This window comes from Scophthalmus maximus, chromosome 2 (assembly GCF_022379125.1).
Source record: "Scophthalmus maximus strain ysfricsl-2021 chromosome 2, ASM2237912v1, whole genome shotgun sequence".
Taxonomy (NCBI): Eukaryota; Metazoa; Chordata; class Actinopteri; order Pleuronectiformes; family Scophthalmidae; genus Scophthalmus; species Scophthalmus maximus.
In genome coordinates, this window is record NC_061516.1 from 27,687,501 (window position 1) to 27,712,500 (window position 25,000).

General features: G+C 49.0%; 2 protein-coding genes and 1 long non-coding RNA gene across 13 annotated transcripts in view; 2 read left to right on the forward strand and 1 right to left on the reverse strand.

Annotated features, from left to right (window-relative positions):
- Window positions 1-6,565: 6,565 nt before the first annotated feature.
- On the reverse strand, window positions 6,566-20,908 carry LOC118301215. Of its 11 annotated transcripts, none has more exons than XR_007030413.1 (7): window positions 14,344-14,902; window positions 10,802-10,938; window positions 9,966-10,076; window positions 9,275-9,801; window positions 7,972-8,979; window positions 7,171-7,351; window positions 6,566-7,078 (listed from the first exon to the last, which is right to left on the reverse strand). It is a non-coding gene; the product is annotated as an uncharacterized LOC118301215 (long non-coding RNA). The 11 variants fall into 11 exon arrangements; XR_007030412.1 differs by having other exon boundaries at window positions 10,275-10,938; XR_007030415.1 differs by adding an exon at window positions 20,792-20,908 and having other exon boundaries at window positions 9,275-10,938; window positions 14,344-14,427.
- LOC118301213 (polypeptide N-acetylgalactosaminyltransferase 10-like) overlaps window positions 11,834-25,000 on the forward strand; it is a 46,171-nt gene continuing 33,004 nt past the window's right edge. The window contains exon 1 of the mRNA XM_035626489.2: window positions 11,834-12,079. Coding sequence (XP_035482382.2) covers window positions 11,903-12,079 — 177 coding nt within the window. The 5' untranslated portion in view covers window positions 11,834-11,902. The remainder of the gene's footprint in view (window positions 12,080-25,000) is intronic.
- LOC118301214 (homeodomain-interacting protein kinase 2-like) overlaps window positions 21,538-25,000 on the forward strand; it is a 4,165-nt gene continuing 702 nt past the window's right edge. The window contains exons 1-9 of the mRNA XM_035626490.2: window positions 21,538-21,686; window positions 23,271-23,467; window positions 23,548-23,739; window positions 23,831-24,015; window positions 24,137-24,260; window positions 24,330-24,449; window positions 24,520-24,603; window positions 24,671-24,840; window positions 24,930-25,000. The exon at window positions 24,930-25,000 is cut by the window's right edge and continues 702 nt beyond it. Coding sequence (XP_035482383.1) covers window positions 21,638-21,686; window positions 23,271-23,467; window positions 23,548-23,739; window positions 23,831-24,015; window positions 24,137-24,260; window positions 24,330-24,449; window positions 24,520-24,603; window positions 24,671-24,840; window positions 24,930-25,000 — 1,192 coding nt within the window. The 5' untranslated portion in view covers window positions 21,538-21,637. The remainder of the gene's footprint in view (window positions 21,687-23,270; window positions 23,468-23,547; window positions 23,740-23,830; window positions 24,016-24,136; window positions 24,261-24,329; window positions 24,450-24,519; window positions 24,604-24,670; window positions 24,841-24,929) is intronic.

Consider the following 25,000-nt stretch of genomic DNA (forward strand, 5'->3'; position numbering starts at 1 on the left):
CTGGACGAATGAACACACGACGAACACGCGCTGTCGATGTTGTATTTGTCATTTACTTTCCCGTCACTGGGATCATCTGACTCTGTTCACCTGCGTCTCACTGTTCGTCTGAGTTCTCATCATCTTTCCCTTTTGTTTCAAGCTCATCATAACTAGTTCCTCTTCTCTCGACGGAACCTCTTGACAGACATCTGACTTTGTCTCCTCGTCTTCGAGGCTGTAAACACGTTTCTGTCAGACGTCACCACGTTCTCTCACATCAGAGCTTCAGAGCAGCCGGTTGTTCTCGTCTTGACTGTTTGTTGGAAGACTCAGAGACATCTCAGGGAATCAACCCTTTTCCTTTGCGATCTGTTCTTGACGTGTTCTACATGTTGAAGCTTGTTACGTTCGCTCTTCATGTGGAGGCACAGTGACACAATTCAATTCAATTCAATTGTATTTGTATAGCGCCATATAACAACATACATTGTCTCAAGGCACTTTACATAGTGAGGTCAATATTACAATATTACAGGGAAAACCCAGCAGTTCCCACAATGAGCACTTGGTGACGGTGGAGAGAAAAAACTCTTTTAACAAGAAGAAATCTCTGACAGAACCAGACTCAGTTGTGGGCGGAGCTTCTGTCTCGACCGGTTGGGGTGAGGAGAGAGAGGAGGAAGAGAGGAGGAGAGAGAGGAGGAAGAGAGGAGGAGAGAGAGGAGAGAGAGAGAGGAGGAAGAGAGGGGGAGAGAGAGGAGGAGAGAGGAGAGGTGGGAGGAGAGAGAGGAGGTTTTTGGTTTTCAAAATCCCTTCATTCACCGATACCAGCAGAACAGACCATTTTTCACGTTCTTATCTGTTATCAAATAAACAATAACAAAACATTTCAATTCACCACAAATGTACAGACCAACAAAAAGAAGAAAACTAGAAATGAAACACCAGATGTCCATCTTCCCCCACAGAACACAGAACCCCTCCAACAGCCCATGTTTGGCTGAAGGTCTGGATGTTGTCCGTCATCCTGTAATAGGACTGATCAGTCCCTCCAGCACCGCCAGTAGTTCCACGCTACCCTTGTCCTGGACCTGGTTCCTGCGTGTCAGCCATATGGCCAACTGAGCAGCGCCAGACAAAAGTTCACCACAACTCAAAAGAGAACCCCTCACCAAGGCCCTGAAACCACCTTTTTAAAAGTTCAAACAGAGAAGACAGACGTGGACACTGGACAAATAAATGTGCTAGGGTCTCGACCTGTGAACAGAAACCACACTCCTCCCCCAGCTCCGGATCAAGATGCACTCTGTATCTGTTCGTAGCTATCGCCCCGTGTACGACCCTCCACTGGAGGTCTCCTGTCCGCTTTTCAATGGGCAGCTTGTACAGAGACCGCCAGCTGTTTTTGGGGGAAATGTCTGGGCCAAAGAACTCAGTCCACCTCGACTCCTTCATCCCTGCCAAAGATCGCAGATTCAGGACCTTAACGCAGAGTTGATACAGTTCCTTTTTTCCTGCTGCCTGAAAACCATCCAGGTGTGGGGTTGTAAAGTGCAGTAGCTGGCCCCCTCCCTCCTGCCAATCCTCCAGAGCTGGTGTAATACGAAGAGAGGGGACACCATACTCACCACCTTCACTCCACTGGTCACACAGTCTGGTTTTCAACAAAGGTCCTTAAGGGTGGTGGTAGAGCCTCTAACACCTCCCTCACTACCCTGTTGATCAGCCTGATGGAGGTGATGCTACTCCTCTGTCCCAAGGCCTCCACAGATGTATCTGTCCACTTCATCAGATGCCCCAGTTTAGTACAGCCGGCCTCTCTGAGACTGACTCGCAGGCTGGCAGATTGCAGTGCTTTAGTCTGTATGAAGTTATTATAAAACAACGGTTCTTCGAACAACCACATACCTTTGGTCATTTCCTCTTCTCGTGTGCAGTTGACAATCTGCCATGCCTGCAGCACTGAGCTGTAGAACGGGGTCAGTCCGGTAAGGTCCACCCCCTCCGGCTGTAAAAGGAATAGTTGTTTGTCGTAGCCAAATCTCCCAGCCCTCCTCAGCAGCAGACGCGATGTTCCCAACCAACTCGGGCCACATTCATATAATAGTCTTTGCGCTGTACGAAGTCTAAAAGAAGCCATTTTTGAACGAACGTCGACAAGGCCCTGCCCCCCTTCAGTCACCGGCAGGTAGAGGGCTGCTGCCCGGATCCAGTGATGACCAGACCAGAAGAAGTCTAGGATGGCTCTCTGGATATCCTCGATCAGGCCATTTGGAGGTGTCAGAGCGATTATGCGATGCCACAGAGTCGAGGCAACTAAGTTGTTGGCGACCAGAACTCTTCCCCTATATGACAACTGGGGTAGCAACCATTTCCATTTTCCTTCACTCCCTCCCAGTTCTTCCCTTGAAAACCCTCAGTGCCCAAACAAACCCCCAACACTTTCATCCCTTCCTTTTCCCACACAAGTCCTCCCGGAAGACTGGGCGCTGCCTGATCTCTCCAGTGTTAAAACCAAAACATAAACATCATCGGCATAAGCTGAAATGGTGAGAGGACAATCAAAATTTGAGACCCCAGGCAGCGAGAGACCGCTAAGCCGACTCCTCAACTTGCATAGCAAAGGCTCTATGGCTAAACTCTATAACTGCCCAGAGATTGGACAGCCTTGTCTAATGCCTCGCTGGACCGGGATTGGCCGACTAAGACCTGCCCCCACCTTTACCATGCATTGAGCACCATTATACAGTAATCTAAGCCATGACAGAAAACCTTCACCCAAACCAAAAGCCCTCAGTGTAGAAAACAAATAAGTGTGGTCAACCCTATCGAAAGCCTTCTCTTGGTCAAGAGAAACAATACCCCCATTCACATTATAACATTTACACAGGTCCATTATATCACGTACAACGAAAATATTGTCCATAATTGTCCTCTCTGGTATGCAATAAGTCTGGTCTGTATGAATAATTATTCCCATGAAGTCTTTTAGTTGGTTTGACAATGCTCTTGAAAGCACCTTGTAATCCATACAAAGAAGAGAGACTGGCCTCCAGTTCTCAAGAAGGGCCAAGTCTCCCTTCTTCGGTAGCAGGGAAAGGACTGCACGCTGACAGGAAACGGGAAGAGAGCCTGTTCTGAAAACCTCAAGCAATACCAAATGAAAATCAGGACCGGTAATGTTCCAAAACTGCTTGAAAAAATCAGCGGTGAGGCCATCGATCCCTGGCGCCCGCCCTGATGCCATCTGGTTAACGGCCACCGTTAATTCTTCCAGAGTCAGCTCAGAGTCCAGAGCAACCCTCTCGTCCCGGCTCAGCTGAGGAAGCCCCTCCAGAAGCTCCCCGCGACACTTCATGCTGCATTGTTCGGCACCAAAGTGCTCAGCGTAGAAGTCTGAAGCACATCTCCCCATCTCGCCCGGGCTGGTGGTCACTCTGCCTCCTGGGAGCCTGAGGCAGGTCATCTGCTTCCTACTCTTCTCTCCAGGTTAAAAAAGAAAGCGCTCGGAGCGTCCATGTCTTTCAGCTTGAGGAAGCGAGACCTGACAAGAGCTCCCTTTACTCTCTCCTGCAGGTAGGAGCTCAACTCCAGCCTTTTCTCTTGCAGGAGCCGGCCTGTGGCGGGATCTGAGTCTCTACTCAGTCTTTCTTCCATTTGTCTGATGCTCCCCTCAAGATCACGGACAGCGGTCTTGATCTTAGCAGTAGAATGTTCAGTGTACTGCTGACAGAGACCACAGATTTGTGTCTTCCCTATCTCCCACCACGAACTAAAATCAGCTTTTTTTCCTTTCCACTCTCGCCAGAAGAGCTCAAAAGACTGACCGAACCTAGTGTCTTGCAGCAGTTTGTTATTGAAAGACCAGTAGGACTTAACCCTTTCCCCTGTTGGAAGGACAAGCTCCGACATCACCAGATGATGGTCAGTGATATTTTTCTGAGTGGATATTTCAGAAATTAAAGCCCTTCTTTGTGTGTCCCTCCCACCATTGATGTTTAACGAACCTATCTTGAGTCTCCCCATAGAAAAGTCAGAGAAAAGAAACGGACACGACAGAAACAGAAACAGGAAACAGTAACATGAGGAAAACACCAAGTGCTGCATGATCGTCTACTTTTTCGTCTTTTTAACAGTTTTACCTTTTCTCAGTATGGTGATATGTTTTTTGAGGCGGAACCGCTTCTTTTCGTCCAGCTGATCAAATCCCGTTTTTCTTTTCAAAGCGGCCACAGTTTTTATGAATTTGTCCGTATCCTCAAAATACTCCTGCACTCTAACAGACCTGCCGAAGGTTTCGTCCAGAAACTGGTTCACCTCCTCCAGTGAGTAGTAGCTGTTGGTCGCTCCCACAGTGGAGACGCTGTCCGACTCGGAGTCGTACTCCATGTCCTCGCCTGAGACCTGGCTGGTGGACAGACCCTGTCCCTCCCTGGAGGTGTCAGGGGGGGTTGTTCCTGCAGCACCACAGGTCTGTGGATCAACCTGGGCTGCAGTCCCAGACACCTGCGGGTCCTTGTCCTGACTCTGTCCCTCTGGATCTTCATTAACAGACTGGGACTCTTTGTTACATTCTGCTTCACTCGGCGCCTCATTGTCCTCAACAGTAGAAACCAAAGACCCACCGGCGGAACCCGCCTCGGCAGCAGCGTGCGTGGCGCCGCCCGCCACCTCGTTGGAGCGCGACCTGTGTGGACACGTGAACCGTTTGTGTCCCACGTCTCCACACTCGAAACACTTGATGCTGCCTGAGCTCGCGTACACCACGTAGTGCCCGTCACCGTGCTTGACCCTGAACGACACCTCCAGAGTCCAGGAACATGAAGGCCTGTCGCCTCAGGGACTGGACGTGCCTCAGTTTGGGATCCTTACATCCCAGGCTCAGCGTCCTGAACCCGCTGGCCAACTTGCCGAACCTCCGCAGCTCATTCTCCAGCAGCTCGTTGGGGATGAACGGAGGAACCCCGGATACGGTGATCCGCGTGGAGGGAGCTGACAGCGGGGACACCTGCACGAAGATGTCCCGGATGAACAGCTGATGGACATGCGGCTCGTCCTTCAGGAACACCACCACGGCCCTGTTCATCTGGTCGTGTCCGACCTGCTGTCCGACCGCCAGGAGGACTTCCTCCACGGTGCTGTCACTGTCCGGCGGGACGATCCTCGCTCCCTGCCGGATCGACGGAGGTGGCGTCTCGGAAGACGCCATTCCTCCCGGAGACCAAAGAGAGACCAGACAAACAGCTCCACTCTCTCAATAAACACTATAAATAATAAAGACTTACCCGATCATGCACAAATACAGATGAAAAAGGACAGTAGAGATAACTGACAAACAAAAGAACCTTCAAATCTCCGCGCCACTCGCACTTCCACCACCACCACTCACGATCACACACTGGAAATGGAAGGGGAGGAGAGGAGAGAGCAGGAGAGAGAGAGAGAGAGAGAGAGAGAGAGAGAGAGAGAGAGAGAGAGGGAGGAGAGAGAGAGAGAGAGGGAGAGAGAGAGAGAGAGAGGAGAGAGAGGGAGGAGAGAGAGAGAGAGAGGGAGAGAGAGAGAGAGAGAGAGGAGAGAGAGAGAGAGAAGAGAGGGAGAGAGGGAGAGAGGGAGAGAGAGAGAGAGAGAGAGAGAGAGAGAGGGAGAGAGAGAGAGGAGGAGAGAGAGAGAGAGGGAGAGAGAGAGAGAGGGAGGAGAGAGGAGGAGAGGGAGAGAGAGAGAGGGAGGAGAGGGAGAGAGAGAGAGGGAGGAGAGGGAGAGGGAGAGAGAGAACAGAGAGAAGAGAGGAGAGGAGGAGAGAGGAGGAGGAGAGAGAGAGAGAACAGTTGTACAACCGCCGCTTTAATCTCTACCAGACTGGAGCAATGCAGAGATGTTCTGACGCAACGCCGCCTGTCTGTTACCTCTCCACCTCCACTCTTCCTCCCTCTCTCTCTCCATCCTTCTCTCTCTCTGCAGGTGGAGATCCGTCTCCTTCCCTCCAGCTTCACTTATCAGTCAGTCCTTCTCTAATCTCTCCGTCCAGCAGCAGAGTCTTGGTCGGGCTCCATGTGGCAGAGTGCTGAGGTGGTGGTTGGCCCGTTATCACAGCACAGAACCAGAGCCAGGTCTCTCTCTCTCACACACACACACACACACACACACACACACACACACACACACACACACACACACACACACACACACACACACACACACACACACACACACACACACACACACACACACACACACACACACACACACACACACACACACACACACACACACACACACACACACACACACACACACACACACACACACACACACACACAGTGTTTAGAGTCGTTCATGTCGATTCATCCACAGTAACTTCAGAACCTTTGTGCTGGTCACAGTGATGAAGAGCTCCTCGTGTCACTTCCTGTGACAGAGCTCCTCGGAAATAAAACTAAAGACACACGGTCGTCATGGTATCACAGAAAAAAAACTGCTTCTGCTGCTGTTGTTCAAACAACACAACTTGTGCTCTACAATAACCAGTTATTAGATGATAGACAGAAATCATTCTTCTCTTACGGATCATTTTATCAGTCGAGACAGCTGTAAATAAAGATGGACGCCACCACATGATGTCATGTCGACTCCAACAAATGAAGCCGTTGTGTTTCAGCAACTTTGAGGATTCCGAGTCAGATCTATCTGATTTGCTGCACCGGATACTTTTCATTGGAGTCTTTATTTTAAATCAACTCTTTAATGACATGGAGACGCCTCAGAGGAGCAGTAATCTGAGCCGAGCCGTCAGTTCATGAATATCTGATGTTCCAGAGTGGAGCCGGTCCGCTCCTCTCCGGTCGGACTGGACCGGTCAGAACCGTCAATTACTTGATTTCTGCTTCGCGCTCTCGGCCAAGACGCGCTGACGGATGTGGGTCGACGGTGACGCTCCATATTGTTCAGGCTGTCGGTGCAGCTCAGCCAGAGGCCGGGTCTCTGACGGTGCAGTGTACAGTGTGTGGTGCGGACGAGCAGCTCAATGGTCGACTGCGTCACCGAGACGCTGACCGTCGGCTGCAGCAGACGGTTCTTCTCTATGAGTCGGGCTGGGACACTGAGAGGGAAAGAAACACAATCTTGTGTAAAAAAGTGAACATGCTCAACACATTGTGGAGTAAAGAAACAAACACACACATTCACATTTACATGTGTGTGAAAACGTGCCACCGTCGAGGGCGTGAGGATCCTCGCGTCTGCAGAATGAATTTCATGAACGCGTTCGGTCATTTCAGTGGAATAAGAAGTGAAGCAGCGATCTGTGTCCTTCTCCTTCTCTGCCGATCGATAGGGAAACGATCTCTTTGCTTTCATGGAGAAAAAAAAACCCCTGGGGAAATAAAAGGAAAAGAAGAAGATGGAATGAATTGATTCTGACCATCAGACGTTCATGTCTCTGGAGAAGGAGAAGATGAGAAGCTGCTGAACGCAAAAGAAGATGACGCAGACGACGACGCAGACGGAGACTGAGGGAGTCGCTCCGAAGAGAAAACACAACGTGGGGAATCTAAGATCGAAGCAACGATAAGAAATTTGACCAGAGTAGATCTTTATCCACACAGTCTCTTTACAAGAGCAAACACCTGAACCGCAAACAAAGAATAAAAACACAGTGTTTTAAGATGAAGGTGGAGAGTGAATTCTAAAAAGTGAGAAACCCCCTGAACAGTGAATGTGTCTTCCACCAGTCGGATATATAATCTCACATCGCATAAGAATAAGTGTCATAGATCATTTATGGACGCAGAATCTCTGTCGGAGAATATTTGACCTTTGGCCTCTGCTGTTCCCAGAAGATTCGTCCAAACCATGATTTACATTTCACCAAACTGATTCATAAATACCTGAGGTCAGGAAGCTGCACCTGAACGCAGCATGAGAAAATAGCGGGAGAAAACAAATCCAACACAAATAAAACCAACAGGACAAACAACACGAGGAGAAACTGACCTGAACCGAACACGAGTGAACAGGAAACACAGAGACTAAATACACCAGGAAGGTCGTGATGATCTGACACAGGTGAGTCCCATCCCAGACAATCTGAGAGAAACAGGTGGACAGGAAGTGAAGAGACACGAGGACAGTGACTTCAAAGTAAAACAGGAAGTACCAAAAACGAACATGAGAGAGAAGCCGCGACGCTCAAGGAAGGAGACTCAAAGAGCTGAGGCTTATTGGTGGAAGAACTAATTAACTAACTAACTAACTAACTAACTAACTAACTAACTGAGTAACCAACCAACCAAGTACCTAACTGGAGGCCTGATCCTGTATGACTCAACGTCTGTTATGAGTGAGACGGCTCTTTAATAACATGATTCATGCATGAACAAAAATAATGTCAGTGTGCTTTTAATGTCTTTTATTCCAGACACACAGGAACAGGAAGGCTCCTCGCTAACGCCGACGTTTGATTTATGTTCTACAACATTTGTAAAACATCCGTCCCCTCGAGCTTCTCGAGCTCCTGCATTATTAGAGTTTCATGGATAATAGATATGAATCTGTGAAAACACTCCACGTGAAATATCTGCTTTGTCAAATCGATTACAGAGACAAGACACTTGTCTGGAGCTGGACGCACTGGAGCGTGTCCGTATGATCTTATCTTCTCATCCTTTGAAATTCAGAATTCATGATCCAGCTCTCCCTCGTAGCCTCAGGCCTCAGACCAGTGTTTTCATATTTCATAAGGGGAAACACACGGAACACATGTCTCCGGTTACGACTCGTCCCATCATGAGAAAATCATCTCACCAGGTTGGAGGATATTTTTGTATATTCTGGGAACGTTTGCCAACCAGGCGACAGCAGAAGTTGGTCGTACAGAGAGAATGTTAATGTGTGGTGACGGAGCAGAGAGACTCAGCGAGGCTCTGGTCCACGATCAGCTCTGGGAACATCACAGACTAATCCGTCTTTCCCGGCCAGTTCCACCACGAGTCCGAGGGAATTCTGATGGAGCGTAATGAATTCACACACAAAGACGGCAGCTCCATTACGACGCACACAGAGGGAGACATGTTGTTTTTATGACCACGTCCAGCTGGAAGAATGAACAAATGAAGGAATTCCAGGGACAAATATCATTTCAGTCTGTGGCGCTAAGTGCATTCCAACATTGTCTCTTTCTGTTTCCTCCAACCATCTCTGTCCAAATGACTTCTTCATTTAACACAAGAAGGAAAAGATCAGATCAATAAAACACAGATTGAACCACAGTGATGATGGAGGACGATCAGCAACAAACCTTTAAGATTCAGTTGGCATCATGTTAGCATGATAAGACAGCCGCTGTCGTGCGTTGGTACCTTCCATATTCTTTTTCCTCCGATCGTTCATTCGTTTGATCGTTAGTTTCTTTCTGTCAATCGTCCGTTTGATCGTCCGTCCGGTCGATCGATGCTTCATCCAGCTGCTGTTTGTTCGATGGTTCGTTCAGCCTCTCTTCTCTAGTTCTGAAGTGTGTTTCTGTCACTTTGGGGGAATAAGAGACTCTTTGTTCTCAGTTCTTTGCTCTGACGTCGCTCGGTGTCGAGGTGAAAGTTCATGAATCCATTCCTACTTTTCATTTGTCGAAGGTCACTGCCACTTGAAGCAGAGGACCGGCTGAACTTCTCTTCTCTGATCCATGACTCATTATTGTCTCAGGTGGCAGCCGACCTTTGACCTCTGACCTCTGATCTCTGACACACACTGAACAAATCCTAAATTCTAAAGTGTCTCGCTGATCTACACTAACACAGATCCAGAGCAGAGAGAGAGACTGTGGGTTAACTGGGGATTAACACACAAACACACACACACACACACACACACACACACGCACACACGCACGCACACACGCACACACGCACGGCTTGAAAACAAAATAATTCATGTCGAGCATGAAGCAGATGAGATGAGCGTTATTATTATGATGAGTGTGTGATGCAGCTCACTGATTGGCTCCTCTGTGCTGGAGGCCGTCAGCAGAGCTCGTTCTCGAAGGATCAGGTCACGACATCAATTACTGAGGCATCGTTCTCCCTCGACGAGCCGAGCTGAGGAATCTGCTCCAACACGACGACGTCGGAGAGGGAAGAATATGAATTATAGAGAAAATATGACAGCAAAGTTATCTAGGACCATGGTAATGCACAAGACCAAGTGCAACAATCAGCTCCTTCTATAGGACGTCTAACATGGTGTGCAAGTCATTATATCTTGTATAATAGAGGTTAAAATATCTGTAAAGTGTAAAAACTCACTTTGAAATATGTTTGTCTGTGATGATGAACAAAGGAAACACGAATCGACACCAAACAAGCATAAACATAACTTCACACTAGAGACTGCTCCACACTCCAGTCCACCAGGTGGCAGTAAAGGTTTTGATGAAAGGACATTAAAAAGAGCAAACCTCATTTTCAGTTCAACGCACAAAACACTAAATGTTTGATGAAGAAGGAAACTGTGTAAAAGCTTCCAGGAGTCCGTCTCCATCTGCGCAGCTTCCAGACGTATAAATGGTGATTGAAGACGAGATAATTAAAACACCTTGGTGTAGTTCAATTGACATTTTGTAAACAGGGGTTAGGGGCAAATTATTGTATTCAGAAGAATTGACCCAAATAAGGTGAGGAAAAGAGTAACATAGAAATAAGAGAACAAAGTGTGGAGACAGAACTACGAGCTGAACAAACTCGGAGTGACGCTGATTCTGATCTGTAGAGGATCAGAAAATGAGAAATTGTCCCAGCGGAAAGAAAAGCACTTGAGTTCTGATGTTTCATACCTTCACCTCATCGACCTCAGGGACCAAACCTCTGATCAACTCCTCTGTTTTCCCACCAAGTCTTCATTTGAAAATGAATCAGAGCATCAAGCTGCTGCAGAGAAGACAGGACGACGACCAGAGTGGAGGAGTTTCTCCTTCAAAACAAAAGCATGAAGCGTAAATGCGATTAAAAAAGTTCTGAACATCTGCTCTGGCAGGAAGTGAAGACAGTGTCGCGGTGCAGAGGACTTCCTAGTGTCCTACTGTGTCCTGTGACAAACACACGAAGAAGAAGAAGAAGAATCCTGGGCCGTTTCTCAATGTGTGTTCTTCTCTGTACTTATGTTCTCGTGTTCTCGTCTAACGTCATCAGTCGCGGCCAAAGTACCGTTCACATACAAAGAACGCATCGAGCCAAGAACGTCCACATGCCTGGATGTTGTTCTCGCCGCGCCCCCTTTACCCAGGATGCATCGGAGGAGACTTGTGTGTTCTTGGGAGAGCCACGTATCCCAGAATGCATTTTGCGACAACACATGAATCATATTGAGGCTGCACGCTGGTGTAGTGGTCAGCACCTTCGCCTCACAGCAAGAAGGTTCTGGGTTCGAGTCCCGGTTCAACCAGAGCCTTTCTGTGTGGAGTTTACATGTTCTCCCCGTGTGTGCGTGGGTTCTCTCCGGGTTCTCCGGCTTCCTCCCACAGTCCAGAGACATGAGAATGAGGTCAGGTTCATTGGAGACTCTAAATTGATCGTAGGTGTGAATGTGAGAGTGAATGTTCGTCTCTGTATGTGGCCCTGTGATAGGCTGAACCCCGCCTCTCGCCCAATGTCAGCTGGGATTGGCTCCAGCCCCCCGACCCGTAGATGGTGGATGGATGGAACCATATATATTATGATTTTCCCTCAGTCAACGCTCCTCGTGAGTATTATGTTGAAAGTCCTGACCGGAAGTCACGTATGCCTGGATATTCTGTCCAGCTTGGACACCCCGCCCCCTCCTCTTCCTCCTCCTCCCTTCATCCCCCCTCCTCCTCCTCCTCCTCCCTACTAGTCAAACTTGTCTCCTCGCGTCGCGGCTCGTCAGTGTCTCCTCTCCTGCGCGTCCCGCCGGAGACATGAGGCGGAAGCAGAAGCGGCTGCTGCAGGTCGCCGGGCTGCTCGTCGCGGCGCTGCTCTTCCTGCCGAACGTCGGACTGTGGTCGTTGTACCGGGACCGAGTGTTGGACAACTCGCCCGACAACACGGAGGACGGACCCGGAAGGGACGGACCGGGAGGCGCCGCGCCGGATCAGGTGAGAGACGCGCGGTGCTGCGACCTTCTTCGTCTCCTCGGGCTGGACCATAGAGCCGAACCGAACCGAACCGAACCGAGTCGAGTGGAGCCGAACCGAGCCGAGCCGAACCGAACCGAGTCGAGTCGAACCGAGTCGAGCCGAACCGAACCGAACCGAGTCGAGTGGAGCCGGCGGAGTGAAGGTGTCAGCACCATGGAGAGCTCCACAACCCACTGCCCGGGTTCAGGACCACGGACAGCGGCAGCTGTGCTTCATCAACACGTCACACTTTAATAATAATAATAGTAATAATAATTCACATGGTTGTTGACTGTCTGGTGCAGTTTATTAATATTATTATTATTGTTATTGTTATTTCTTCTCTTGAGGTTCTGTTCACGTCGTCTCTGAGGTGTCGGTTCTGTTCTGCGCTCGGCTCTGCACAGTTCGTCTCTGGTTTGATGTATTTTTAATTCATTTTTAGCAATACATATAATATTTTTTATGACCTCTTGTTGTGACTGATGTCACCGCCCGTCAGCATCTGTTGCCATGGGGAACAACTGATGCTGCTGCTGGTTGTTTGTGATCATAAGATCTTCCCCAGATGTTAAGTCTCACAAAGTGATGACAAACTCATTTATTCTTCACAATGAGGAACATGTTATTATTGTTATTGTCATCTATCAGAACAATGAGTTTATAGAAGTGGAAATGTGGTGAATCACTTGCCTCCTGCAGCAGTGACCTCACGTGACGATCACAGTACAGTTAGTCTGTCTCTACTGTACGCGTGAGACGACTGAGTCTGATTCTCCATCGGAGCGTGAAACGATCTGTTCCACTTCACACGAGCTGCAGGACGAAGACCAATTCATTTGTCTGAGGGATTAAAGTCAGACTGAGCAGCTGCAGGTGATTCACAGATCAACAGTCAGAAAGAATCAACGTGTGGTTGTTACATTCAACTGCTGATCCACCGGCAAATGGTTGAGACGTTCCCTTCCTCTTCCTCCTTCTCTTCCTCTTCTCTTCCTCTTCCTCCTTCTCTTCCTCTTCTCTTCCTCTTCCTCCTTCTCTTCCTCTTCTCTTCCTCTTCCTCTTCCTCTCCCTCCTTCTCTTCCTCTTCTCTTCCTCTTCTCTTCCTCTTCCTCCTCTCTTCCTCTTCCTCCTTCTCTTCCTCTTCTCTTCCTCTTCCTCCTTCTCTTCCTTTTCTCTTACCTCTTTCTCTTCCTCCTTCTCTTCCTTTTCTCTTCCTCTTCCTCCTTCTCTTCCTTTTCTCTTCTTCTTCCTCTTCCCTTCCTCTTCCTCTTCCTCTTCCTCCTTCTCTTCCTCTTCTCTTCCACTTCCTCTTCCTCCTTCTCTTCCTCTTCTCTTCCTCTTCCGCCTTCTCTTCCTCCTTCTCTACCTCTTCCTCCTCTCTTCCTCTTCTCTTCCTCTTCCTCCTTCTCTTCCTCTTCTCTTCCTCTTCCTCCTTCTCTTCCTCTTCTCTTCCTCTTCCTCCTTCTCTTCCTTTTCTCTTACCTCTTTCTCTTCCTCCTTCTCTTCCTTTTCTCTTCCTCTTCCTCCTTCTCTTCCTTTTCTCTTCTTCTTCCTCTTCCCTTCTCTTCCTCTTCCTCTTCCTCCTTCTCTTCCTCTTCTCTTCCTCTTCTCCCTTCTCATCCTCTTCCTCCTTCTCTTCCTCTTCTCTTCCTCTTCCTCCTTCTCTTCCTTTTCTCTTCTTCGTCACCGACACGTGACTGATTTTATCTTCTAACAAAACACAGCAACGTTTTTTTAACCGCTGGAAACTTTTCTGTTTCTGTCTCGTAAATTTTTATGAACCAAAGACCAAGGAACAAAGGAAACTGTTGTGTGTATGTGTGTGTGTGTGTGTGTGTGTGTGTGTGTGTGTGTGTGTGTGTGTCTGTGTGTCTGTGTGTGTGTGTGTGTGTGTGTGCGTGAGTGCGTGTGTGTCTGTGTGTGTCTGTGTGTGTGTGTGTGTGTGTGTGTGTGTGTGTGTGTGAGTGCATGTGTGTCTGTGTGTGTCTGTGTGTCTGTGTGTGTGTCTGTGTGTGTCTGTGTGTGTGTGTGTGTGTGTGTGTGTGTGTGAGTGCGTGTGTGTCTGTGTGTGTCTGTGTGTCTGTGTGTGTGTCTGTGTGTGTGTGTGTGTGTGTGTGTGTGTGTGTGTCTGTGTGTGTGTGTGTGTGTGTGTGTGTGTGTGTGTGTGTGTGTGTGTGTGTGTGTGTGTGTGTGTGTGAGTGTGTGTCTGTGGACCTGTACCTTCACAGATCAATACTCACTCGTTGTTTTTCTTCCCTTGTTGTTTCCTGTCGGTTCCACTCGTCGACGACACAGAATCAGATTCAATACAAACTGAGCTGCAGCTGATGATCAGATCAAATAGTATATGAATGAATAAATCTTCTTTATTGTATTTTATTTACCTCAGGGAGGAAGAGAAGGAAACTTTTTAACTCGCGCTTCATCCTGGTTCACATTGATTTGTTTCAGTTGTAAGTCCCAAAGACGTTGAGTTGCAGATATCTGATTATTGATCCAGAGGAGGATCAGACCGATCGATACTCAACCCTAACGCTCCCCTGAGGCCAAAGATGGAGGACGAATAATTCATGTTGAGCCTGTTGAACTTGATGCCGTCACTGATCTGAGACCAGGCGTTAAAGAGCTGAGTCTCCATTTGATCATGAGTGGAGAAATAATCGAATGTGCTCCTTCACCGGCCCGTTCCGCCGGTCCTCCCTCTCCTTCACCGGCCCGGTCCTCCCTCTCCTTCACCGGCCCGGTCCTCCCTCTCCTTCCCCGGCCCGGTCCTCCCTCTCCTTCACCGGCCCGGTCCTCCCTCTCCTTCACCGGCCCGTTCCGCCGGTCCTCCCTCTCCTTCACCGGCCCGGTCCTCCCTCTCCTTCACCGGCCCGGTCCTCCCTCTCCTTCACCGGCCCGGTCCGCCGGTCCTCCCTCTCCTTCACCGGCCCGGTCCTCCCTCTCCTTCACCGGCCCGGTCCTCCCTCTCCTTCACCGGCCCGTTCCACCGGTCCTCCCTCTCCTTCACCGGCCCGGTCCTCCCTCTCCTTCACCGGCCCGTTCCACCGGTCCTCCCGCTCCTTCGAAGAAGAAACTAATCAACGTGTAATGGTTTCTCTCCATGTTCCACCAAGTTTACTGGAAATCTGCTGAGGAGCTTTTTACATTACAGACAGTGTGTGTGTGTGTGTGTGCGTCTGTGTGTGTGTGTGGGTGTGTGTGTGTGTGTTGTATCTAAATGCCTTTCAGCAGCACACTGACACTTCTGTGTTAAATCAATTGATACGCTCGTAACCATGTTGAGAATTGATCACTGCAGCGGAGGGACGAGGGACGAGGGGGGAGGAGGTGGAGAGGGAGGAGAGGGAGGGGGGGGAGGATGAGGAGGAGGAGGAGGAGAGGGAGGGGGGGGAGAGAGAAGGAGGGAGGGAGGACAGGGGAGGAGGAGGAGAGAGAAGGAGGGAGGAGGGAGGAGGAGAGGGAAGGAGGGAGGAGGAGGAGAGGGAGGAGGGGGGAGGAGGTGGAGGAGGAGGAGGAGGGAGGAGGGGGGAGGATGAGGAGGAGGAGGAGGAGGAGCGGGAAGGAGGGAGGGAGGGCGGGGGGGGAGGAGGAGAGGGAAGGAGGGGGGAGGAGAAGGAGAGGGAGGGAAGGAGGCAGGAGGGGGGAGGAGGAGAGGGAGGAGGGGGGAGGAGAGGGAAGGAGGGAGGGAGGGTGGGGGAGGAGGAGGGAGGAGTAGGAGAGGGTGGGAGGGTGGGGGAGGAGAAGGAGAGGGAAGGAGAGGGAAGGAGGGGGGAGGAGGAGGAGAGGGAAGGAGGGAGGGAGGATGGGGAAGGAGGAGGAGGAGAGGGAAGGAGGGAGGGAGGGAGGGTGGGGGAGGAGGAGGGAGTAGCAGCATCCGTCCTTCACTGGTTCCGTGTTGAACTGAGCTTGAGTCGCTCGTCTGGAAATCTGCCGACACATTCGCACGGGGGGGGTAGAGAGGGAGAGAGGGGGGGTAGAGAGGGAGAGAGGGGGGGTAGAGAGGGAGACAGGGGGGGTAGAGAGGGAGAGACGGAGAGAGGGGGGGTAGAGGGGGAGAGAGGAGGGGAGACAGGAGGGGGGGTCAGTGCAGGCTGCAGGTCATGTGACGACAGAGCTTCGTCATCACCATCACTCTGCAGCTGCTGCTGCTCGTCCACATCGTCTCGTCCATTTATGTTTAATAACGTGGATCAGTTCAGGTTCGGCAAACGTTGTTGTCATGGTTACAAGCATCCAGACAACAGCGTCTGACTCCGTCCTCCGTCGTGAAGTCACGTGATTGGTTGACCCGTCGACCCCTGACATCTCTAACACGTGTTGCCCTTGTTCATCAGACCAGATGGAAACTGAACGTTACCGACGTGACGACGACATGAAGCTTCTGTCACATTCAAACAGAGAAACTAAATGAATCTCTTCAGTTATTACAAGTGTGTGTTTAATAGTTCGTCAGAGGAGAAAATAAATAAATAGCTCGGACTCCTGTTTTCATAGTGGGAATATTTTTCTCTGGTACCAGTTCACATGGAGGCAGGAGAATCACATGATCCGGATCTGGTTCGTCCGTCACGTCGTCGCGTCAGGATGAAGATTCGTGACTGTGATTCCGTCGTCTCGTCCTCAGACTGAAGAGGAACGTTTCCCGTGACTGCACCTGAAACCTCGACAACAGAAACACAAAGAGGCGTCGGGTGAGATCGCACGGTGATTCAGTGAGGATGAGACGGAGCTCTGGATCATCTGGGTCATTTAAAAATGACAACAGTAGAGTGTGTGTACACGTGTGTACATGTGTGTACATGTGTGTACACGTGTGTACATGTGTGTACATGTGTGTACATGTACACGTGTGTCGACGTGTTCCGCAGCAGAAACACGGTTTAACATCCGATATCTGCTTGTTCCCAGATGAGTCCTTTAGTGAAAATCCTCTCTGCAGTCGTCTGTGAGCAGCTGATAGCAGGATTGCTTTTAGCTGCAGGTGTGTGTGTGTGTGTGTGTGTTAGTCAGGTCTTTGTTTACAGTGTGTGTGTGTGTGTGTGTGTGTGTGTGTGTGTTAGTCAGGTCTTTGTTTACAGTGTGTGTGTGTGTGTGTGTGTGCGTGTTCACACAGATCAGAGCAGACACAAACCCTGTGAGCTAGAAAGAGCTGCATCAAAAAGAAGCTGTGATGTTGGAATTACACCTGAACATGTCGTCCAGGAACCAGGTTAACGTCTGGCTCTCTGATCCTCTGATCCTCTGATGGACTACATATCCCATAAGGCCTGGGAACTCCAGATCCTCATGATCCTCCAGATCCTCATGATCCTCCAGATCCACCAGATCCTCATGATCCACCAGATCCACCAGATCCTCATGATCCTCCAGATCCTCATGATCCTCCAGATCCACCAGATCCTCATGATCCACCAGATCCACCAGATCCTCATGATCCTCATGATCCACTAGATCCTCATGATCCTCATGATCCACCAGATCCTCATGATCCTCCAGATCCTCATGATCCACCAGCTCCCCCAGATCCTCATGATCCACCAGATCCTCATGATCCTCCAGATCCTCATGATCCACCAGCTCCTCCAGATCCTCATGATCCACCAGATCCTCATGATCCTCGTGATCCACCAGATCCACCAGATCCTCATGATCCTCATGATCCACCAGATCCTCATGATCCACCAGATCCTCCAGATCCTCATGATCCACCAGCTCTTCCAGATCCTCATGATCCACCAGATCCTCATGATCCACCAGCTCTTCCAGATCCTCATGATCCTCATGATCCACCAGATCCTCATGATCCTCTTGATCCACCAGGTCCACCAGATCCTCATGATCCTCATGATCCACCAGATCCTCATGATCCACCAGATCCTCCAGATCCTCATGATCCACCAGCTCCTACAGATCCTCATGATCCACCAGATCCTCATGATCCTCATGATCCTCATGATCCACCAGCTCCTCCAGATCCTTCAGATCCACCAGCTCCTCCAGATACTCCTGGATTGTCTAGGTGATTTTCTCCTTTCAGATTTTCAGTAGATATTATGTACGTTTGCCTGATGAAGAGATTCTTCCAACTGCCCATGAATTTTCTAAAGTGTTTGATTGAATCATTTGAACTCAGACAAACAAAACTCCAAAACAAACAAATCAGAGGATCATCAACGTCACTACAATTCAACGTGGGGCAATAATGAATAATGAAGAAAAAAACGTTCCACTGGTTTGGATAAAAACTGAATATGTTCTGTAGTTAATACAAAGACTGAGCAGTGACGCAGGAGAGTCTCAATGTCTCATTGTCTCAATGTCTCAGAGTCTCAATGTCTCAGTGTCTCAATGTCTCAGAGTCTCAGAGTCTCAGTGTCTCAATGTCTCAGAGTCTCAGTGTCTCAATGTCTCAGAGTCTCAGTGTCTCAATGTCTCAGAGTCTCAGAGTCTCAGTGTCTCAATGTCTCAGAGTCTCAATGTCTCATTGTCTCAGAGTCTCAGTGTCTCAATGTCTCAGAGTCTCAGTGTCTCAATGTCTCAGAGTCTCAGTGTCTCAATGTCTCAGAGTCTCAGTGTCTCAATGTCTCAGAGTCTCAGAGTCTCAGTGTCTCAATGTCTCAGAGTCTCAATGTCTCATTGTCTCAGAGTCTCAGTGTCTCAATGTCTCAGAGTCTCAGTGTCTCAATGTCTCAGAGTCTCAATGTCTCAGTGTCTCAATGTCTCAGAGTCTCAATGTCTCATTGTCTCAGTGTCTCAGAGTCTCAGAGTCTCAATGTCTCAGTGTCTCAATGTCTCAGAGTCTCAATGTCTCATTGTCTCAGTGTCTCAATGTCTCAATGTCTCAGAGTCTCAATGTCTCATTGTCTCAGTGTCTCAATGTCTCAATGTCTCAGTGTCTCAGAGTCTCAATGTCTCAGTCTCAGTGTCTCAGAGTCTCAGTGTCTCATTTGTTTCAGTGTCTCAGTGTCTCAGAGTCTCAATGTCTCAGTCTCAGTGTCTCAATGTCTCATTGTCTCAATGTCTCAGTGTCTCAGAGTATCATTGTCTCAATGTCTCAGTGTCAGTGTCACTGAATATGTTCTGTAGTTAATACAAAGACTGAGCAGTGACGCAGGAGAGTCTCAGTGTCTCAGTGTCTCAATGTCTCATTGTCTCAATGTCTCAGTGTCTCATTGTCTCAATGTCTCAGTGTCTCAATGTCTCATTGTCTAAATGTCTCAATGTCTCAGTGTCTCATTGTCTCAATGTCTCATTGTCTCAGTGTCTCATTGTCTCAATGTCTCAGTGTCTCAATGTCTCAGTGTCTCAATGTCTCAATGTCTCAATGTCTCAATGTCTCAGTGTCTCAGCCTGAGGGCAATGTCAAAATACCCCTGGTGGTATTTATTCAATAAAGGTCTTTCATCTGGAGGCTTCGTGTGATAAAGACCTGACCGTCTTTAGCTCCGTCTCTGCTTCAGTAGAAAGTCTAGAAGCGACAGATGAGAAGTCAAAGGTCACGGTGGAGAATCGTCTCTCGCTCGTTGAACGAAGAATAAACCCAGTGGCAGAAAGAACCTCTGCTGAGAGAAGGTGAAGCCTCAGAGGTTCACGTGACATTTCCATTGACTCCATTGTTGTTTCTTTGCCTGTGTGGTGTTGAAACCTTTTCACGCTGCCACATGTGAGACATTGTCACAAACTAGTGTGAGATGAAGTTCAAGGGTTTAGAGTTCGGACGAGTTGAGCGACGGCTGCAGCAGAGAACAACCTACAGATCAGTGTCGGTCCGTCGCTCGGTCGGACTTCCTGCTTCCGTGTGCTTCTGTTTTCATCTGAATCTGTTTCTGGCAGATTCTGTCAAAAACAAATGGCCACTACATCTTGAGAACATCAACGGTCGGCGAACTAATAGATGAACAGACCATTCAAAAGAAACACGGACGATAGTTAGTGATGAAAGTCGCAGCCGGCCACTCGTCAGACTCGGAGCCCGTGATTGGTGCTTGAAGAGTTTGTGGCGATGCGACTCGTGGCTGCGAGGCTGCAGCTCCTGGAGCATCTTCCGTTGACCTGGTCGCTCCATCATCCGGCACCTTGAATTGAGGAGCGCAGAGCAGAAATTGATTTGTGGCAGCGTGAAGCCTGGTCGCTGTTATGAGGCCATTAGGCAGCAGCGCTCAGCGGGAGGCAGAGAAAGAAAATCACAGTTTCTTTCTTTTCTCCAAGGCCACTTACAGCAGCTCTTAAGAGATGAGACGCGACACAACTGGTCCGCAGCAGCCGAGACTCACTCCTTTTGAAATCCGGCACCACCTGCCTCGGCTGCTGAATTGGATCTTTTTCCCAGTGTAGGAGGACGAGATGGAGCCGGCGACCTCCCGGGGTTTCGTTTATCTGGGCAGCAGCAGGTCAGAAGAGAAATGATGGAGAGGCTTGTTGAAAAGTCTCCTGAACAAAAGCTCCACTGTGTGATGACTTCACTGGAACTCGCTCTTCGAGCCGTCGACTGGAGGCGTCTTTCATCTGTGAATGGACTTTTTAATATGTAGTATAACTGATATTCGGCCCGTAGGGGGCAGAGCTGTGTGTCACCTCTTGACGTGGTTGAAGATTGATGCAAAAGATTTGTATGTTAAAAGCAACATTACTGGATTTACGTTTGTGCCCGAGTGATAACGATGAAGTCCACTATTCATCACTGACCTTTCTTCACCAGTTCACCGCCTCTCATGTTCCAACACGTATGAACACGTGTCAGTGACGTGTTCACGCTGAAGGAGAACACGTGTTCTCTCCACCCAGGAACCAGGAACATTTATCAAACAACAGGTGTTTTAAACGGGAGACAAGGACACGTTTTCAGTTTGCTTAGTCAGTTTCTCATGTGGCCGTTCTGAGGCAGACGATTGGTGGAAACACGTTGTGTCTCTGGACTTCACGTCTCCGTCAGATGATCATGTTGCACTACAGTCGTTTATGGATTAATTGAACTGAACTTTATATTCTGGCTCATGGACTCTGGACCAGCTGTAACCTGAGTTCTTTCAGCCAACGGTGGCGCAGAACGACAGAAAACTGAAACACAAGTGATCTGAGCTCAAATGAACAGAATTAAAATGAATGAATGTTCATCTGTGGCGCGGAACAAATGGAAGTTCCACCAGAACGCCGGGTTAATGTGGCGTCCACCTCCGTCTCCTGCATATTAGTGTAGAGTGGTTACGACTGTGTGTGTGTGTGTGTGTGTGTGTGTAATCCAAATATTACACTTGGCAAAAGCTATGGGTTTAAAATACATATGTCTCAATACTTAAAGTGGTCCACTGTTGGCAACACAGATCCTTATGATGTCATGTTTTCCTGTGATGATGTCACAGGTCCTTATGATGTCACGTGTCATCAGATGACGCCACGGGTCCTTATATGATGTCACGTTTGCTTTTGATGTGGAGGATTTGTCATCTGGTCGTTTTAATTGTGAGAAGCGAACAGACCGTTGGAGAAGAGAAGAAAAAGAAGAGGAGACGTCCGAACGTTTGTTTCAGTGAAATGTCGTCAAATTCACATTCGTCCTTCTGTTCGACAGCAGAGGAAACTGGTGAGTGAACACAGTAAATAATTTACTACATTTACTCTAATACTCTAGATACTCTAGATACCCTAGATACTTATAATACTTATAATACTCATATATACTTTTATATACTTACAAGTGTTGTTCTGCTTTTTATCTGCGCTCCACTTGATTTGACAGTTGTAAGAGTTTGTAAAAAAAAAATTATAACATTGTATTATGTTACTTTTATGAACTTACTTTAACTTACTGGACCTTTGTCTGATAAAACATACGCACCTGCTACAAAAAGTCTTTGACCTGTAATTGAGTATTTTTTGTTTCTTTGACTTGAGAAAATGATCTGAACACTTTAGATGTACATTATACATTATTACGTTATAACTCTGTGTTTATTCACATGAGCATCGTGAATCCTTCAGCTACGCTTGAGCGTGTTGTGTCGACTCCACGTTATGTCGACTGACTCCACGTTATGTCGACTGACTCCACGTTATGTCGAGTCCACGTTATGTCGACTGACTCCACGTTATGTCGAGTCCATGTTATGTCGACTGACTCCACGTTATGTCGACTCCACGTTGTGTCGACTCCACGTTATGTCGACTGACTCCATGTTATGTCGACTCCACGTTATGTTTACTGACTCCACGTTATGTCGACTGACTCCATGTTATGTCGACTCCATGTTATGTCGACTCCACGTTATGTCGACTGACTCCACGTTATGTCGAGTCCATGTTATGTCGACTGACTCCACGTTATGTCGACCCCACGTTATGTCGACTCCACGTTATGTCGACTGACTCCACCTTATGTCGACTGACTCCACCTTATGTCGACTGACTCCACGTTATGTCGACTCCACGTTATGTCGACTGACTCCACCTTATGTCGACTGACTCCACGTTATGTCGACTGACTCCACGTTATGTCGACTCCACGTTATGTCGACTGACCCCACGTTATGTCGAGTCCACGTTATGTCGACTGACTCCACGTTATGTTGACTCCATGTTATGTTGACTCCATGTTATGTCGAGTCCATGTTATGTCGACTGACTCCACGTTATGTTGACTCCATGTTATGTCGAGTCAATGTTATGTCGACTGACTCCATGTTATGTCGAGTCCACGTTATGTCGACTGACTCCACGTTATGTTGACTCCATGTTATGTCGAGTCCATGTTATGTCGACTCCATGTTATGTCGACCCCACGTTATGTCGACTGACTCCACGTTATGTTGACTCCATGTTATGTCGAGTCCATGTTATGTCGACTCCATGTTGTGTCGACTGACTCCATGTTATGTCGACTGACTCCACGTTATGTCGACTGACTCCACGTTATGTCGACTGACTCCATGTTATGTCGACTCCATGTTATGTCGACTCCACGTTATGTCGACTCCACGTTATGTCGACTGACTCCACGTTATGTCGACTCCATGTTATGTCGAGTCCATGTTATGTCGACTCCACGTTATGTCGACTGACTCCACGTTATGTTGACTCCATGTTATGTCGAGTCCATGTTATGTCGACTCCACGTTATGTCGACTGACTCCACGTTGTGACCTTCTTACCTCCTCCCGCTCGGTCACAGATGAAGATGAAGAGACGACGTCGGAGCCGTTCAAGGTGCAGCCGTTCGACACGCTGTTGAGCAGCACGAGTCGCTACCTCATCATGGAGTTCACCGGAGAGGGAAGCTTCGGCCAAGTGGCCAGAGCTCTGAATCTGATCATATCACAGGAGGTGGCTCTGAAGATCTTGAAGACTGAGAGTGAATCTGAACGAGAGGTAGATTCATGTCTTTCATTTTCATGACTTGTTTACCAGATGAAACGCTGATGTCGGGCTCCGTCACTTGTACCCCTCAGATCCGGATGCTTGAGGCTCTGAGCGTTCTGGACCCGGTCAAACACAGCGTGGTTCACTTCTGTGAGAAGTTCCACGACAGAGGACACACATGCCTCGTGTTCGAGAAGCTGGACATGGACCTTCTGGGATTATTCAAACAACAACAGTGGGAACCACTGACGCCGAACGAAATCCGTCCGATAACTCACCAGGTAAAGACGACGATGTTGTAGCTGAGAGAAGAAACTTCCGTCCGTCCGACCGTCCGTCACTCACATGTTGCCTTGCGTCCTGTGTGTGCAGCTGCTGACGGCGCTCGTCGCCCTGAAGAGCCTCGGCGTCGTTCACGCGGACCTGAAGCCGGACAACATCATGCTGGTGAACCACCTGACGGAGCCCTACAGGGTCAAACTCATCGACTTCGGCCTCTCCTTCATGGTCTCAGAGGAGGACACGTTCGGGAAGACCATCCAGCCTCAGGGTTACAGGGAGGTCCAACCAACAGCGCTCATCTTCTGACACGTCTGCAGTCGTGTGTTCCAGTTGTGAATGATCTTCTGTGCAGATGCTGAATTTGACAACTGGTGTGGTTGTGGTTTCTACTCACAGGGCCCCTGAAGTCTCGCTGGGCCTCCCCGTCTCTCAGGCCATCGACGTGTGGGGTCTCGGCTGCGTCCTTCTGTTCTTGTACCTCGTCCAACATCCGTTTTCTACCACCTGCGAGTACCAGGAAGTGAGTGACCACATGTGTGCAGATTGAAACAGAGGAGCAGCGGGATGATGCTCTGTGTCCTCTCTCCAGATGAAAGGTATTGTCGACATGCTGGGTCAGCCGGCGGACGACCTCCTGCATGCGGGTTACTTCACACAAAGGTTCTTCAGGGAGAACCAGTTCTGGCACGATCCAGAATGGTGGATGAAGGTAATTCATCTCTCGTTGAGACAACAGCTCTGTTTTAAATCTATCTGAGCCACGTGTTCTGTTGCTGCAGACCCCGGTGGAATACCAACGGACTACTGGCTTGGAGCCCGAGGAGTCGACGAGTCCCGTCAGACTTCTGGACGACCTGCTGACAGTGAGTCGACCGCGTCACGACCACACGCTGAATCCACAGCTGAACTGAACTTTTCTTTTAAATCCAGCTCTACCCGTGGATGCAAGGATCCACCGAGCTGGGAGACACGCGAGCGTTCGTCAGTCTGCTGAAGTGTCTCCTGCACACGGACTCGGAGATGAGGATCAGTCCGGAGAGGGCGCTCACGCACCCGTTCCTCACCATGGTGCATCTGTCCCACCAGACCGACGGCCTGTAGTGAGTCGCTGTCGGTTTCAGGTTCGTGTAGAGTCCAGGTTCCTTTGCTGATCGATCGATCCACTAACTACGTGTTGTGTTTTATTAAGTTTTAAAGATACCGTGGATAAAATGCGAATCGTGGGACTCGACGACTCGTATGATTACCTGTATTCCGACG